General features: G+C 35.2%; 2 protein-coding genes across 2 annotated transcripts; both read left to right on the top strand.

Moving 5' to 3' along the window:
- Window positions 1–57: 57 nt before the first annotated feature.
- Window positions 58–4,414, top strand: LOC136810818 (holocytochrome c-type synthase-like). Its single transcript, XM_067067408.1, has 5 exons — window positions 58–416; window positions 1,262–1,418; window positions 2,329–2,446; window positions 3,078–3,161; window positions 3,722–4,414. Exons 1-5 carry the CDS (start codon window positions 111–113, stop codon window positions 3,993–3,995), a joined length of 939 nt encoding a protein of 312 aa, XP_066923509.1. The 5' UTR covers window positions 58–110; the 3' UTR covers window positions 3,996–4,414.
- A 570-nt stretch (window positions 4,415–4,984) lies between these two features.
- Window positions 4,985–18,256, top strand: LOC136810817 (7SK snRNA methylphosphate capping enzyme-like). Its single transcript, XM_067067407.1, has 5 exons — window positions 4,985–5,637; window positions 6,125–6,227; window positions 6,366–6,481; window positions 7,153–7,279; window positions 17,974–18,256. The coding sequence occupies exons 1-5, from the start codon at window positions 4,993–4,995 to the stop codon at window positions 18,006–18,008; spliced, it is 1,026 nt and encodes a 341-aa protein (XP_066923508.1). The 5' UTR covers window positions 4,985–4,992; the 3' UTR covers window positions 18,009–18,256.
- The last annotated feature ends 266 nt before the right edge of the window (window positions 18,257–18,522 follow it).

Below are 18,522 nucleotides of genomic sequence, written 5' to 3'. Positions count from 1 at the left end.
TTTCTCTTCGTGTTCATTATTCCAATAATTTCCGACATGTTGTTATTACAGAGAAAAATTTGTTTATTTCCAGCAACAATGAATTAGATAAACAAAAACAAAAACAAAACATGGGAAATACATCTTCAACTACTCCAACTGAGGAGATTGCAGCAAAACCAAAACCAGAAGATCAGCGTGAATATCCACGTACCGGTCCCTCTGCACCTACAGAATGCCCAATGCATACCTCAAACCCTGATAAAACAGCACCAAGTACTGTTACAGCGAAACAAGTGATTCCATCAGAATGTCCGATGCATGCATCAAATGTTGACAAACCGAAAGTTGAATCGAAACCAATTCCAAGTGACTGTCCAATGCATGCTTCAAATGTGGATAATAATAAAGAAAATGAATTGGACCCGACAAACATGGTACCATTTATTAAATTACAACACTGACCTTTATATATCCCTGGAGCTACATCCGCCATCTTTGATCGAAGTGTTTTTTTACAAGTGGCACCCACAAAGAGGCCATTTCAGTGTTAAAAATTAACGTCAAATGGCGCTACATCTACAAAAGTATTGAACGAAAAGTAGATCTAGCGCTCTAGATGCATTTACACTGCTATTGAATAACACTACCATTAGGGTACCACTTTCAAAAAACACCGACCAAAGATTTTGCTTGGTAGGGATTGAGAAACTTGGTCCAGGGTATATAAAAGTCAGTGGTTTACACCTTGCATTAAAATCTAGATAGATTTTTCAAATGTGAACAAGACCTGATGATGAAGTAGCCTGCCTGTTAGTATTTTAAACATAAATGAGTTCGCAGTTCAATCTACCGTGTCTTCATAGAATTTGTTTTTGTTAGCTTATAAGATTACAAACTACACCCAAGCAAAAGCTCTTTCAAATTTAAGGTCACTGAACTAACTTTCTAGACCTCTTGTTAGAACTTTTTCAAACAAACTTTTTGCTCAATCTTACTTGAGCAAGTTAACTTGTACGAATAAGTTTGAATATGTCGAGTTGGCTTTAGACGGCTTTAAAGCTTTTTCATGTTCAGTTGTTTTATGTAACATTGACACCATTACGAAAGCAAATATTTGGTTTCTGTAACGAAGTATCTCTTCCACAGATTGGAACATTTGCTTCCATAATGGTAGAAATAATCAAAAGTAAGAAATCTTATTTTGTCTAGATTCTCATTGATAGAGAAGAGTCCTTGCTTTTGAAACTTGAATCATCAATCTTATGTTGTGTTTATTTAGATGCCACCAGCAAATCAAAGACCATCACCAGGACAACCTTTCTTATTGAACATCAATCGACAAACTTCAACCATCCCTCGTGGCGGTGAGGATCACGTTGGCAAGAATTGGCAGTATCCTTCAGAACAAATGTTCTGGAATGCTATGCTGCGGAAAGGTTAGTTTTAATATGAATAACAGTCATGCAATTTGTCTCAATTGATTAAAACATGATATCACACTGTCGTTCACATGACAAAAGGTTTAATCTCAAGCCTTGAAAAGCCCTGACTGTTTGAGATTGAACCTTTTGTTATGTTAACGACGATATGATATCATGTTTGAATGAATTGGTCAAAATAGGTATCACTGTGAATTGAAAATTTTTGTTATACCCTGTTTGTGGGATTGGTTTTCTCGTAGTATGTTGACTATTTAACAAAATAGTGACGCTTAATAAGAACATACTTTGAACTTTTGTCAGATTCACCTTTTACAACCCATACCCTCTTTAATATAGCCTTGTGAATATAGAGACGTTTCAGTAGAACACACTCAAATTCACACTTTTATTGTTACATAAGTGTTCCCGCTCCATATCATGTATCAGGACAGTGTCTGCCTATTGTTATATTATGCTGATATAAGCAAAAAAATGTTTTTCTTTTCCTCTTTCTGACCAATCTTGCTCCACATCTGTGCCAATTCAGCTTGTAAATTTAAATTGATGAGTTAGCAAACGATATCACTCTTATTTAAAAACAAAACCTTTAATATGTAGCATTGTGAGTATAGAGACGTTTTAGAAGAACACACTCAAATTCACACTTGCCCTTATTAATATGTAGCTATATGAATAATCTTTACCGAGTTTATGTATCGGAGGATATCGAGGGCGACGGTAAGTGAAATGATACAAAACAAAGTCGATAGTTGATGTACGGCTCTATATCGCCTTTGCTCACCTAAACAGACGACGGTATTTTGGTGTTTTTACCGTCGTCGAGCAAATTGGACGGTGATTTTGGATTTGCTTTATACCGTCCCCCTCGATTTATCTCGAATACATAAAATCGCCTTTGTTACAGGTTGGCGATGGGATAAAGACGCTTTATCACAACAAGACATGTCACACATCATTCGTATTCATAACACAAACAATGAACGTGCGTGGGATGAAATTATGATGTGGGAAGCTTTCCATCCGTATGTTGATTTCACTTCTTCGTGTTTTCATATTGGACACTTTTTTTATAAGAAAATACAAAATTTTTGAAGCCTTCGGATGTTCTTAACTTTTTAAGTTTCGAGCCTAAAAATGCTCTTATAACATATTCTTATTTCCACCATTTTTGTCTATTTTCCTAAGAAATTGGGTGTTTTAGAGTCCGCAAAGCCTTAAAATGTTTTTAACTTGTTCTTAATATTTTGGCCATCGAAGCCTTGTGAAAAACGTGTACAATTGATTGATTTCGCTTCTTCGTGTTTTCATATTGTATAAGTATACATATTATATTCTCTACTACCATCATAATATAATTATTAAATTTGAAGAACAGGGTGAAGAAAATTTAGTGATCTCGTCATGTAAAGCTATGGATTTGAAACAATTAACTTGTCATTTGTGTCATCACAAGCAACTTTAAATACAAATACGAACGTTCTAGTAAATTTTATTTACTAGTTTAAGAATTTCTTAAGACGTTTCAGGAACGTTGTAGAACCTTCATGAACGTTTCCAAACGTTTTCATTACGAACGTTCAGGAACGTCTCAAGATCGTTTGTACTTTAAATCGCTGGTGATGACTGCTTTAATAATTTATTTTATTTTTTCAGCGAATGTGAGCAACCCAAACTATTGAAGTTTGGTGGGCGAGCCAAAGATTATTCACCCAGAGCAAGATTCAGAGCTTTGATGGGGTAAGTTTCTTTTGTTGTTAGTTTTAAACCAAAACACCGGCCTGCTGCTTTAAGACATGTGTCTCAACCTTCAACAACTAGAAACAAATCAACATGTGGGATTATGGATTAGTCGGCTCAAAAGCCAGACACAATATTGTTCGTATAGTTAGCTCAATCCAGTCAAGTAGATAGATACCGTAAGTTGGTCTAATGTCGACACCCCTTTTCTAATTCCGGCACCCTTCTTTCCTTCTTTAGAGATAGGAATAATGGGAAGGTCGGAATCACTGATTGAAACTAATTTTCTTTGTTTAGCGATCAGAGAGGAATAAATCTTTTGTCTATCAGTGATTAAGACTTTCCTATTATTCCTATCTCTAAAGAAGGATGTCAAAATTAGAAGAGGGATGTCGACATTAGACTAACCTACATTAGAAGCTAACACATTAATATTACCGGCTACAATATCTCTGAAATCTAATAATGGAAATTTCACGAAAGATTCGATCTTTTTGTTTTTAAATTGAATCATTTGAACATTTTTAAAATGTCTTCCATTTCGAAACTTTTTTCATTAGCAATGATTTACCATTTGATCGGCACGATTGGATTATTGACCGCAATGGGAAACCCGTCAGATACATTATAGATTATTACGATATCGGTGACGAGAATGGTTACAAAACTGGAGAATTCGTTGAACTCGATGTCCGACCAGCTTTTGACTCTTTCGGTGCAGCTTTTGACCGTTCTCGTGTTGCTATGTTACGGAAAGCAGCTGGTGTTTACCAATGGTGGAAAGGTGCGCCAGAAGAACAAGCTTTACCACCAGCAAGTAGTGAAACCTCATGATATCTCTTTTAGAGAGTTTGTTGAATGTTTTTGAAAAGTTTTGGTTGTTTAATTGGTGGTTGCTGCGCAGTTTGTCATGACATGGAAATCTTACCATCTTGAGGATAAATCAACTGTTTGCAAGTATTAACCACGGTGATTTTAAACTGCACAAAATACTGTTTTACTATAAACAAATACCTATAGAGTGATCGATGGCTTTTTCTAAGGAACTTACTTGTAAACTTCTGCACGTAATTCCGTAATCTCCCCTTTCTCTTCTAAAAAAAAGAATATACCACACTATTCAAGTGAGTTTCGATTGGTAAGTTAATGACTTTGCGTTTGTTTGAACTGTTTGTGAATATTTTTTACAGAATTAAAAGAATTTTTATAACAATGTAACAAAATATATGTATTATAATATCTAGTATGGTAAATTGTCTCTCCATTTCCTTCTTCGCCTTTCATCAATTTTTTGTTAATTCACTTGATTAAGACTAACTTCAAAATCTTAACCTCTTAAGTTGCAGTTTTTTATAAATGGTCATTATAACGATAAAAGTTTCAAGAATTAGCTTAGGCCTTAATTTTTTTCGAGAAAACTAACAACCATTCAGTATTTGACAGTAACTTTCGTACTACGTGGTCTAGTTTCAAGTGTCGTCAAAAGCAGTGACTACAGGTAAGTATTAACTGAAAAGGGTGGCGGTGGCGGTAGCTTCAAAAAAGTATTTACTACTGATGATGTCTTGTAGTAACTGCACGACCCCCTGATAATGAACGTGCTTGTTAATGTATTCTTTTCAACCACTTACCCATAATTCAGTGCTAAAAAGTTCCTCCGCTCCAGATGGATTTCCGTTTCCACACTTCTGCATAGTTCACCAAAATTTCAAAAAATGTGCTAATTTGCCGTGTAGAATCCATTTATCCGTCTCAGACAACAACCTTGCTTTGAGTACTTTTAAGTGCAAAGGCTCTAATTATTTTTGAATTTTTTTAGAGAAAATAAAAAATGAGTGTAAAAGAAACACAAAAAAGAAGTTCCGTAGAGACAACACATGCTTCGTCAAAAAAACAAAAGACTGACACAACACCAACACAGATCACCAAACAGAAGATCTTTCAATATGGAAATTATAACCGTTACTATGGCTATCGAAATGCGAACAAAGAGAAAGACAAACGAATTGATGTTTTCAAATGTGAATGGTTTGAAGGAAAGTCTTGTTTGGATATTGGTTGCAATGTTGGCCATCTGACTTTATGGATTGCGAAATATTTCAAAGTTGGAAAGATGAAAGGAGTGGATATTGATTGCCATTTGATACAAGCTGCCAAAAATAACATTTCACATTATACCCTTGATGATAATGAAGATGTTGAAAATAATGACAATGAACAATCAAACAACTGCGAAAAATCTGAAAGCTGTGGAAATTCGGATAATACAAAAGCAGAATTCTTTAGCCATGATAGGAATTGTATAAATCCATCTAGTGTTGAAACTGAAAGTGATAAATTAAAGAACAATGATATTAATGAAAAAGAAACTTTGGAAAAAAGCAACAGTCCAAATGAAACGAAACCGGGCAGTGAAAAATGTATAAAAGACATAAATATGGATGATGAGTTTCCAAACAACGTGACATTCGTCACAGTGAGTGCAATTTCTGTCTTGGTCTCGTTCTTTTAAACGAATTGCCCTCTTTTGACGTCAATGCAATGTCTTCTTTCAATTTTTCCAAGCAAATGTTTTAACCACCAACTTCTTGTGTCCTCTTTCTGCCTACTCTAACCAAGGAAGTTCCTTGCACTAACAATTAGAATAGACAGGGCGGAAAGGCGGCCATCTAAACTAGAGCTTACTTCTCTTTCGCTGCTCTCTGCCAACCACGACCCAAAGCAGCCATCATCGGCAGTAGATTTTTTTAAATATCTGTTCCATTTTCCATGATATAGAATATTAAGTTATTCAAGAACAGATACGTTTATTGAAACGTTTAATGTATTTTTCCAAAATAGTGGAAATAACGTTGCTTAACTAAACTATGAAGCCCGGTTACCAATCTATTAAATGTGTCTGGTTGAAAAAACTTCACTCGTGCATTGTTTTAATTCTTCTTTATTTTTGCTCCCTACTTCAGGAAAACATAGTACCAGCATCTGATAACGTATTGAAATACACCAAACCTCAATATGACGTCATCATGTGTCTCAGTGTTACCAAATGGGTACAACTCAATGAAGGTATATATCATTTTAGTGTACCTCTCGACCATTCCTACAATATTCTGAATTATCTTTACTGATGAAATAAACTTTAAAGAAGGCTGAAAAACTTTCATGTTCATTAGCCCTGAAAACATTTTCATTTTCGACTTCTAGGAGATGATGGTTTGAAACGATTATTCAAGAAGATATACAAATTATTGAATGAAGGAGGAATGTTCATCTTGGAGCCTCAACCTTTCCCTGGCTACAAACGAAGGAAAAATCTGACGGTGAGTTAAAAGAGAAAGTCTTGTCAGCTCTAGTGAAGACAGCCGACTTTCTGATTGCTGAGATAAATCGACTCTTTAAAATCAAAAGTCGATGTCTCATTTTGACGTCAATACAGTGCCTTATTCATGATATGCACCATTGCAATGTCTTCCACGGACCTAACAACTGTTTGGTTGCAAGTGACGTAAAATCAATACGTCACTTTCAACCAATCAGCTGTTTGGTCCGTGGAAGAGATTGCAATGGTGCATATCATGAATTACAGTATTCTCTCAAGCACAAATTTGTAACTGTGACCTTTCCATCGACCTTCTACCATCTTCCAAATCGAGCGTTCACCAAGAAGAAAGTTTTCTGCCAAGAAAATGTAATGGCGTTACAGTTAGCTCTCTCTAATTCGAAACTCTTTCTGTAATTCGACTTAAAAGTTCCTCCCAATTTGGAATATCGTATAAAATTTTCTCCGTAATCCAAATCTTTCTATAATTCGAATAAATGAAATTCTTGGTCCCTTGAAGATCGAATTAAAGAGAGTCAACTGTGTGTGCAAAAAAGAGAAGCGACTTCTTGATTCTATTCCCGTTAGCACTTGGCATTTTGAAGTTTAGATCTGATAAAAATTTAATTTAGAGAGTCAACACCTCATATTGGTCTTTATTTTCGTTTACAGCCCATCATTTGCAAGAACTTTGACAATATGAAGTTCTATCCGGCCAAATTCATCGATTATTTGCTTTCCGACGAAGTGGGATTCAAAAGCGCGGAACCAATCGAAACTACGAACCATGACAAAGAAGGTATCTCTTTGAGCATCCATTCTTTATTATATAGCGAGTTTATGTACCTTATCAGCCAAAACTTAGTCGGCCTTAATTATTAGTTGGCCCTAATTTTAGTAACCTTGTCAAAATTTAGTCACCAAGGGCCGACTAATAATTAAGTTTTGGCCATTTCTAGATTTTTACTCGGTCCAAATTTTAAGTCGGCCCTAATTTTAGCCACCAAGCCAAAATTTAGTCACATAGGGCCGACTAAGTTTTGGCCGATTAGCTAACTGAGGACGATTATAAACAAGCAATTTTTCCATCCTCGATTTTGCCGGTCAAAACTACGGGTTTATTCAAGATCGCTTCAGTCACTCTGCCGTCCTCAAAAGTGCTTATACATAAACTCGCTTTTGTCTAATGAAGGGAGGGTTGAAAAATGTCCCAATCTTACTTTTTTTCCTGTGGGGTTGGAAATTCTGCTTCTGAGCACATTCAAAATTAGGTAAATCGTCAAAATCATAGAACTTTTCATAAATTATGTCACGAGCAACGCTTACCTCGTTTTAAAAGTATTGTTTATGTTATTTATTCCCAGAGGATTTCATGAGAAGTTAACCCGGGGTCCTTTTAATACTTTTCTTATAGACTAATTAGGTCTTTATAGGTAGATATGTAGCCCGGGGTCCACTTAAAGCTTTTTTATAGACTGGATGGCGCGATTAAGTGGTCCGGTAGTATATAGTAATCTGCTTTTGCCTAGGCGGACTGTAAACCAACCAGTCCGCCGGATTTTTGTTGTTTTTGCCAGCTAAAAAAAGAACGAAGCAATGTTTTTATTTGAAAAAAGTGATTGCAAATCTGTTATTGATGTTTGTTTCTTATTGGACCTACCCCGGTGGGGTAGAGGTCCTATAAATTAACCGATGTCCGTCCGTTCGTTCGTCTGTTCGTTCGTCCGTCCGTCTGTTACCAGCTTTTCTCAGGATTGGCTCATTAGTTTTTTTTGATTTTTGGCACAATGATGCAAAATGGTAATGCCCAAAATGTGACGGAGCCCAATTTTCGAAAAAAAATTATTTCCGGCCGAAAATGCCGGAAATATGCCGGAAAAACCGGTTTTTTGGCATTTTCTCAAGATTTCATAATTAGTTTTTTCTGATTTTTTGCACAAAGATGTGTATTAGCAATGCCCAAAACTTGGCCGAGTCTGATTTTTGAGAAAAATTTTTTTCCGGTCGAAAATGCCGGAAGTATGCCGGAAATCGCCATTTTTGCAGATTTTCATCGGAATTTTTCCTTATATTTCGTTGTTTTTCACACAAAAACATTATTATTAGCGATTCCCACCATGAAGCATGGTTCAATCGTCAATAGTACTGAGTTTTGAAGCCGGAACTTTCTAAAAATCGCCGGTGCAGCCCATTTTCGCCGGAAAAACGGTATTTCTTGATTTTCTCGAGTTGTACTTTATATTTTTTTATGAAATTTTGCAAACTGATGCAAAATGATAATACCTAAAATGTGACGGAGCCCGATTTTGGAAAAAAAAATTTCCTGCCGAAAATGCCGGAAATATGCTGGAAAAACAGGTTTTTTGGCATTTTCTCGAGATTTTATCATTAGTTTTTTCTGATTTTTTGCTCAAAGATGCGTATTGAGAATGCCCAAAACATGGCCGAGTCCGATTTTTGAGAAAGAATTTTTTCCGGCCGAAAATACCGGAAATATGCCGGAAAAACTGTTTATTTGGCATTTTCTTGAGATTTTATCATTAGTTTTTTCTGATTTTTTGCTCAAAGATGCGTATTAACAATGCCCAAATCATTGCTGAGTCCGATTTTTGAGAAAAAGATTTTTCCGGCCGAAAATGCCGGAAATATGCCGGAAATCACCGTTTTTGCAGATTTGAATTGGGCTTTTTCCATACATTTCTTTGTTTTTTCACTTAAAAAAATTATTGATAACAATGCCACCATCAAGCATGATTCAATTGTCGATAAAACTTTTGCAATTTTGCAACCGGAACTTTCTATTTCTTTTTTCCCTAAACCCCCCCCCCATCAACAATCAATGACGACATTTAATGCATTTTCGCTAAGCGCTATATTTTCTTAATGATTGTTTTTCTCCTTATTGCTATCTAAATTTCATCATCGGGTAGGTCCATTCAGCATGTTGCTTGTTTTTGATTATATCTTTCAACTCTAAGTAGTTTTTTTTGTTATTTGGATTTTAAACATTCTTTTTCGAAATGGGAACCTGTCTACTTCACTGAACTCAGCGTCATCAAAAATCATCAAAAAGCAAAGTTCAGCCAGAAGTAGACTCTAGTCTACTTGTAATTGGGATTTTTAACATTTTATTTCAAAATGGCGACTTCGTCAAATGGTCCTAGTCTACTTCACTGGACTCGGCGTCATAAAAAATTATCAAAAAACATCTTTCTTTTGACTGTTAATATCTTTGAAAATTAACAAACGGATTAATTTAACGTCTCGGCATATCACGTAGACAGATCTAACTCTTTTATAAAATATCACATCATCCAGTATCCAACCAGGATTACTCCCGGTAGGATAAAGTTGGTGTGATATTTCGGGACATTTGCGATCGTTATCCTAAAACAGCTATGTAATTTGTAAAATATCAGTGGATGAAATTGATGGACCCCTCAAAGTGTTCGAAATTATGTTAAGTTTTAGAATTTTTAAAGGTTTCGAAGTTTGTTGAATATAATATGTTTCAGAGTTACATCAATGAGGATATTTTGTAAATGAAGTATTTTGTGGAGTATGTAAAAATATTTTATTTTAATCGGCTTTTGGAAAAGTCCCAAGGCCAAGAGAGTTAAAAGTGAGAATATTTTGAGTCTATGTGAAAAATCGAAAATTAAAATAAGAAAGGAACCTTCTGTGCTCTGGAGGTGGAGTATGCACAATATTTGCATATTTATTTGGTTAACTTGAGCGCCCCAAGACTGTGTAATTGAATAGAGCTGCGAAAGAAAAAATCTGGTAGAATGTCTTTGGGGTGAAAATAGACTAGAATTGCAGATTTTATGCAATGAAGACTGCTGTAGCAGAAGATCTCTTAATGTTAAAATGTGAAATTAAAATGAACAACAGATGAGATGGAGACACCCCCACAAAGGGGGTGCCTGGAGACAGGTGCGGATCCTGGAGTAAGCTCTCCTTGCCACTCTAGAGTCACCCACCAACCATCTCATCCTGGTAAATTTATTTCTGTAGTGCTGCAGCCACTACAGTGTGAACAAAAATAAAAATCGATTGATTGATTTGCTACTTGATTGATTGGCTACTTGATTGATTTGCTAATTGATTGACAGGTTGGATGACATGCATCAAAGATGTTAAATCAAGAATTGATTTTATTAATTCTATTAATTCTAACTGTTATAAAATGGTTTTATAGGGGAGGTGTAGGACTTTATCCAAATAAAATGCCTGCCTTGTTTAGCTATTAGGAGGGAATCAAATAAGATTAAAGGGCACTGACAAAATTTGTGGATTTTTATCCACAATATGCAAGTCGAGAGTTACGAGTGGAATTTAAAGAAGATCACGAATCACGAGTTACGAGTTGCGATTTTCAAAAATATGAATAATAAAAAATAAGAGCACGAGTAACGAGTTACGAGTTACAAAAAATCACGAGTTGAAAAATAAAATCAACTTTTGTTACAAATATCTGTATTTATGACTGTAATCATCTCATCCACTGTTTCTGCAGTTTTCAAATATCATCCGCTACACTTCACAAATGTTTTTTCTGTTGCGAATTCTCCCATTGCATAGTAAAAATGATCACCGAGAGAACGCTTGTAGCTACGGCAAAGATAATCATCGTAAAAGTCATCTTCGATATAAATAAATAGATTTTCTTTCCTGTGCTCTGCAGATCAGGTCAGGTCGTAATGTCCAATCATTAGTGTGTTATTCTCGCTCAGACTTCTGATCCGGTTATTCCAATTTATGTTATCTTCTCTAATCAACGAATAGATTTTGATTTGAATTGGTATCAGGTTCTTTCTTTTACGGAATTCATTTTCTCTGAACAACATCCTAAGCGCAAGAATTAAAAATTTTTCTTTCATGTTGGTTAAAGTTTTGTGGATTGTAGTGTTGTCTTTCAAACATGTGTTATCCAGGTGATTGTGAGATACAAATTTATGTCTTTCAAATCTGTTGTGATCAGGGTTAAGAATCCATGATATGTACCACTCCAATGACTTCACGAAATTATGCAACTTTTCTGTTTTTGTTCCACCCAATACGTCACTTTTTCTATTGTTTTTTAAGTGACGTATTGGGTGGAAAATTCTAAAAGTTCTCAGAAGACTCTCCAGTGGTGCATATCATGAATAAGTTCTTTTAAAAACATTAATTCTTCTTGGCGAAACCGTAAGAAATACTCAAACACAACACGGTGAGGTGGGATCCAACCCTCTGAAATACAAAACCTGGCATCACAAAGAAATATAATATTCCAGTTTTTGTTTTCTTGTAATTCTTGCAGCTTGAACAGAAGATTGGTGTTCAGGTTTCCTGTCATCTGATTTGCCATCAAAAGCAATGTTTTATCCGCATTTTTCGGCCCATTCATTGCTAGATAGGAGTGAAGGAAGTTGAAAACCAAAAATCACGGTTACATAAGTTGTTTTTTTATAAGAATTCTTTTAATAATAAGAATTGCAAGGCTCAAATTTGAAAAAAAAAATTGATAATACACCTTTTCGACCGTAGTCGCGTGGCCAGGCGCGTGTCACTTATTTATTTAATTATCCTCCTAAACTCGATCCAATCCTTTTTTGACACATTTTTCTATTGTCTATAGGTTCGAAAAAAGGACTGGAACGGCTTTAGTGGGATAAAGCGGACAAAAATGCCCGCGCGGCAATTAGCGGCTACGGTCGAAAAGGTGTATTACTTTTAAGGATTACTCGCAGTCACAAATTATTTTTACTTCATCATAATGATGAAGATTCTCAACTTCAGTTGAGCTAGAATCTGAGAATGGGCTTTTCCAGAAAGAATTTTACCCTCACAGTTGAGGATATTGATTTTTCGAAGTATCGAATCCCCTGGATATCCTACTTTATTAGTAAAAACCCCCGGGATATCTACTCTAAAAATTATGCTCAACCCCCCTGGCCTGGATATCCTCTCTTATAAACAGGCTTACCCCTGAAAACGTATTTTTTACTTGAAAAGACACTTTACCCCCTGGATATCCGCTCCTTTGTAGATATTTAACCCCCTGGATATCCACTTTTGTACAAAAATCGTTAACCCCCTGGATATCCGATATCCTCAACAGGGGGGGGGGGGCACGGACTATTTCTGGAAAAGCCCAATGTCTGTCCGTCTGTGTACCCGCTAAAAATTGGGGCAGCCTGTAGACTTAAAAAATGGTCGGATTTATTTTTTCAGGCCTGGTTGCTAGTTTTTTTATTGTTTTACAACTGAGCCTATGAATATTTCCAACCTACTGAAGTTGAGCCCAGTGCGTTGAGCACATTCTTTTATAATTTATTTTTATCTCATAAGAACGCGGGACTGAAAATCGGCCAAAACCTAACAAGAAATTGAGAATCTCTCAGATTTTAGAATTCACCAAGAAAGTACCGATTTTAAAAGGTTTTTAGGTAAAGAAACTAATGGTATTAAGAGCATTTCACGAACTTTTAAGCCTAAATTTCAAAAAATTAAGAACAGCCCGGCCTGTACCAAAGTATACTGGTTCTTATAAAAAAAGAATCACGCGCCGGCTCATCTCAACCTTAGACGATGTTATCGTCCGTTACAGTGATAGTAAAGGCGGGAAAAAATGGCGGCATGGCGTTATGGCGGTATACGGAAAAAAATCGGCGGGAGAGTTTCGAAGAACGGACGATAACTCTTTGGCATAAAAAAAAATTTGCGGTTTTGCTTGGACTAACCAGTGAGACTGGTTAGTCGCTCCGTGGTGAAAACTGCCTAAGTTTAAAGGCCGAGCTTGGTTCAAACGATCAAAAACACGCTGGTAGAAGAAGACACAAGACAAAATGGCTGTGGCTTTTCTGTGAAAATCCAGCTCATTATGGATTTTTTCTTCTTGGTTCATTTGTTTTATTGAGACTTCAAGATAACTTAGTTGAAGGGAGTACTCTTTCCTCAAGTATGCTTCTTTAGAGGCTGTTTTTAAAATGATTTTTCAACTGAAGTCAACAGCAAAAAGACACAGAAACTATAAGGTTAAAAGTCACTTTGTGTATTTATTATGAATCTTATGAATCACTGGCAGTGTGAATGCCCTCATATCTCCACTCTTAAAAGTTTTTCCATCTGGTGTTAGCAGTTCTTTGACAACTTGAAAATTTTCAAACAAAGTTTATTGTGGACTTTTAAAACTGCTTTTACCGTATGACAACTTTCACATTTCCTCAAAATTTGGGATTTCTCATCTTGATTTGAATTGTCAAGAAGTTCATTATCTAGTTAAAAGTTCAAGTTTTAGGTACTATTTAAAAATTATCAGATTATTATTCTAAATTATTATTATTTTAGGTAAGCTAAAAATCAGAAATTGGACTGTTGGATGCATGGGAAAATAATGAGAATGTTTGTCAGTAATTTGCAGAGAGCACGATACCGAAATAAAATATTTGGCACAGCATCCTGATATATCTTTGAGATTGAGACATAATATTTCAATCGACGTTCTGAATTTGACTGGAATATACTTACGTCCTGGTTGAGATTATAACTTGGAAATATTTCACTTCACGTCCTGGTTTAAATTTGGATTATAACTTGGAATATTTCACTTGACGTCCTGGTTTATTTGGGCTTATAACTTGGGAATATTTTCACTTGACGTCCTGGTACAATTTTGAGATATAACTTGGAATATTTCACTTCACGTCGTGGTTTAATTTGGGATTGTAACTTGGATAATTTCTTGACGTCCTGGTACAATTTGAGATTATAACTTACAATATTTCACTTGACGTCCTAGTTTGATTTGAAATTATAACTTATTTCACTTGACGTCCTGGTACAATTTGAGATTATGATTTGGAATTAGGAATTTACATCAGCCTTCTGGAATTAGTCGAGACTGTAATACAGTATTGTCGGAAGGCAGTTTAGAATCATTTGTTTATCATGATTGAATTACCTATTTATCAGTTTTTGTAAATAAGAAATTTAATGTCATTTAAATCTGCCTCAAGGTTTTTACTGATTGGTACTTTTCCATTTTTAAAGCTAATTTCTGGGGATTTCTTAACTTTTCTCCTATTTCATTCATCCTCATTTTTAATGTCTCTTTTTGGGTAGAAAGAAATTCAAGCTCAAATCAAAGCAAGATCAACATACTGCAAAGCTTACCAAGCTGGAACTTTTTTACTTTTTTTCCCTGCAAAAGTTATCATAAGATTTTCATCCACTACTGTAAATTTTTTATCAAACAGGAAAGTCACAAATTCGAGATTGCAAGTATTTAAACTGTCAATGATTTGTATACATATCCTTTGTCTTTGAGCAAATGGTGGTGGGGAGAATATACTATAGCTTTTTATTTACATGGACTTTAATATATAAAAGGGGTAAATATAAGGATAAAATCCTCAGGCAAAAAAACAACAAACAAACAAACTTACATGATTTGATGTTTTTTAAGAAATTTATAACGTGAAAGTTTAGATAGATATCCTTGTTGCAAAGAAATTACAAAACTTATTTAAACGAATGATTGTTTATAAAATTGTTTTCTAAGAAAGTGCGTTCTAAGAAAATATAAAAGGAATAAAAGGAAGAGGGTCTCCAAAGAGAACTAAAATATTCTTGGAATCCCTCTTTTATCTCAGTTTCTCTCCCGCCTCTTTTTTTTTGTTTTGATTTTTTCGAATACCGAACACAGTTGGCCTCGCATACGGAAACTCGAATTCGTACGATTTGGGCAGTTTCTGTATTTTGTACCAAAATCGTATAGTCTAAGACTGGCAACTCTACCGACTGTTAACTCTTTTCGGCAAAAAAACCCGTTTGCGAATTTTCTTCGGCTTTGGGCTTTTTTCTTAGATAGTGATTCGTCTTAGACTATAACATAGTCTACTCAACCTATAAGATAAAGAATATGTATCACAAATTTCCAATTTACTCACCTTTATGTAACAACTCATCTACAAAACTCGAGATTTGTTGGTTTCTCGTTCTAATCATACTGAAATCCTTCCCAGGCCCCCTCCTTTCAGTCCCGGCCATCAATTTTTTCCAATCGTCATTGGTACCCTTCCATCGGACCAACTTATTAACTTTGGGTGAGAAAAGGTTGAAGGTATAATAAGCCTCATTATTGACCAAGTCGTCCAAATAGACCTTATCGGAGTTTTTTATTTTCTAAAAAAACGATGCATTGTGGGATTGTTTCGAGTGTATCAAAATAGAATTCCCTCGAGGAATTTCTAAGAGATCTCTATCGTAATACACTCGAAACAATCCCACAATGCATCGCTTTTTTAGAAAAATCAAAAACTCCGATAAGGTCTATTGTGAAAGAAGATCACCGCCTTGTCAAACCATGAACATATAAACGACTGGACATATATCTTTAATTGTCTCTTTGAAGCGAGCTTCGTTGCCGCCTGTATTTCAAAATTGCTATAAAAATCCGACAATATTCCGTCGTAATTTTATTTCTTTGAATTGTTTAGGTAAAATGATTGATAGAGCTTGAATATTACTCCTAATGCACAAAAAAATTATTTTTCAAATTTTTTCACAGTTTGCATATATATTTTATCAACATTTTCAACTCTGAAATGCAGAATTTCAACTGCGTGTATACTTTTGAATCCCTTTTGTCACTGCAATAATTTTTTTTATGACTTGAAAAAAATAGCTTGCCAAAGTTTAGAACCTGTGTAATAAGAATATCGAAATTAGAATGTGACACTTTCTGAAATTATTAGACACTTTTAAGTCAACATTTGAAAATATTAGTCGGAGTTTTGACAAGCTGACGATGATTTTGCCTCTGTTAACTTTGTTATGATATAGATAAAAGACTTGAGAAAAGTAGAACAACAAAGACTTTTGTCGAAATTTTGACGTTGTTAGCAAGGTATTCCCAGGAGGTATACCATCAGAATTTATTGTTTCATTTGATGATTTTAACGAGGCGGCAACGAAGCTAGCAGTATTATCTTCAAAAATACAAAGGAGACGGATGTCCAGTCGTTGATATGTTCATGGTCAAACCAAACATCGAGCATAAACAAAGTGACGTTTCTATGCATAGGACAAGCACTGACCTTTATATACCCTTGACCAAGTTTCTCAATGGTGGATATAGCTTGGTCCAGGGATATATAAAGGTCAGTGAGGACAAGCTAATATTGAGAAATCACTACCTAATCCAATGTCTGAGAAAGCATTTGTGGCAATGTACCAGCTTGGTAGAAAAGTGAAGTTAAACACTAAAGGATTCATAGATTTTCTGATTTTGCTCCCCAAACACAAATGCTTGCTCATTTAATATCTAGTAAATTATTGTGATGAGTTCATAATGTAGTTTCAATGGAACTTTCTGTTCTGCTGATTCATTAAATTGGTTCTAGGACAATTGCCCCCCCCGTGACAATTGCCCCCCGGATAATTGCCCCGGGTTCACGATTAAATTGACTCAATCTTTTTATTCAACATATTTCTATTTCTTTCGCTGATGAGAAATAGTTGGTTCAATAACATGGATTAAATTAGACTTCCTTGTTTTAATTCCACTGAAAAGTAGACTACCTTATATTATTTACGCTGTAGTGTGGTTCTAATTGTAAGATGCTGAGGTCCGGGTATAGGGATATCTCAAAGGGAGAATTTTAGTCGGGGAAAATTGACGAAATATTTTGGAGCGGTAGACTTTTCACGGTCTCGTTTGTTTTGTTATGTAGTTTATGAGTAATGCAGGTTCAATCTGTGTCGAGGAAAAAGCCGTGGTTGTCTGATACAGGCAATACTTTGGCGCGCATAAAAAATTGAAAAAACTCACTCGGCAGAAAAAATTAAAATGAAAACAAAGATTCATCTGAACTATCTAAATTTTCTAAATTAATAAGACTTTCTAAATTGATACATCAAAATTTATGACTGTTTTTATACAAAACATTGGAGTGGAAAATTAAAATTTTTTAAAGATTTTGAGACAAGAAAGCCAACAGAAAATTTTCCGAAAATCTACTTTTAGTTCCAACTGGGCCATTCCATTAAATTTCTATACAGTGGGGTGGCCGAACCTTTTCAAGTCAAAAATGGCAAAATTTCAAAAAGCCTTAGAAAATTTGTCTCTTCGTCATCAATTTGATTTATGGTGATTTTAAAATTTTCATTTCCAGGAATAATTTTCCTAACAAAATAATTTATGCTATTGCTAAATTAGCAATTTACAATAAGTGCAAATGTGAGAAATTCACTATGTTTAGAGATCTCAAACACCAATCAATTCTACGATATGCTTGATTGAAACACACATTGGTATCTTTCTCCGGGTTAAGACAAACCGGGATTAAACTTCCTTTCCATATGAGACTAATAATGTTTCCAGACAAACTTTATTAAAATGAACAAGGAAGGAAGGGGGCAAAATATTTTTTCTCATTTTTGTTTAAAAAAAAAAACCGAAAGGATAGTTCCTGATTGACGATCGGCAATTGTTTCTCGTTTCAGGTTTTCAAAGACCGATTTACATTTTGAAGAAGTAACAATCAACTAAGGACCGACTGTTTATTGTTCAAGAGGAGGGTTTGCAATGTTTTGGTGGAACGAACCATCGTGTTACAATGTCACAATCTCTCGTCTTTAGAAGAAGCAGTTATCTTTGGCATACTCTCAGGCTCCAAATAAACGCCCCCCCCCCGCTTGTTAATTTTTCAACCCCCGGGACCTTATTAGGACCCCCCTCCGCTTATTAATTTTCAAGAATTTTTTCAGCTGTCAAAGAGAAGGCCCCTTATCTTAATCTAAATAGTTTGATTTTAGCCTATATTTACCTTATTTTTGAGTTTTCAGAAGTACAATTCCCAACTCCCCCCCCCGGCAATTAGGTCCCCCCGTTTATTAAAATCTCGAAAATTTTCCAACCCCCGAACCCCCCATTTATTTGGAACCTAAGAGTAATTTCTGATTCGTTAGACCAGCCGCCCTTAAAGAAAGAGAAAGAGAAGAATGAACTTTATAATTAGCTGTGAACAAGCTTCTAACTAGTTCTGGAGATAT

The sequence above is a fragment of the Clytia hemisphaerica genome, unplaced genomic scaffold (assembly GCF_902728285.1).
Source record: "Clytia hemisphaerica strain Z4C2 unplaced genomic scaffold, Clytia hemisphaerica genome assembly, whole genome shotgun sequence".
Taxonomy (NCBI): Eukaryota; Metazoa; Cnidaria; class Hydrozoa; order Leptothecata; family Clytiidae; genus Clytia; species Clytia hemisphaerica.
This window is presented reverse-complemented; position numbering and strand designations above follow the sequence as displayed.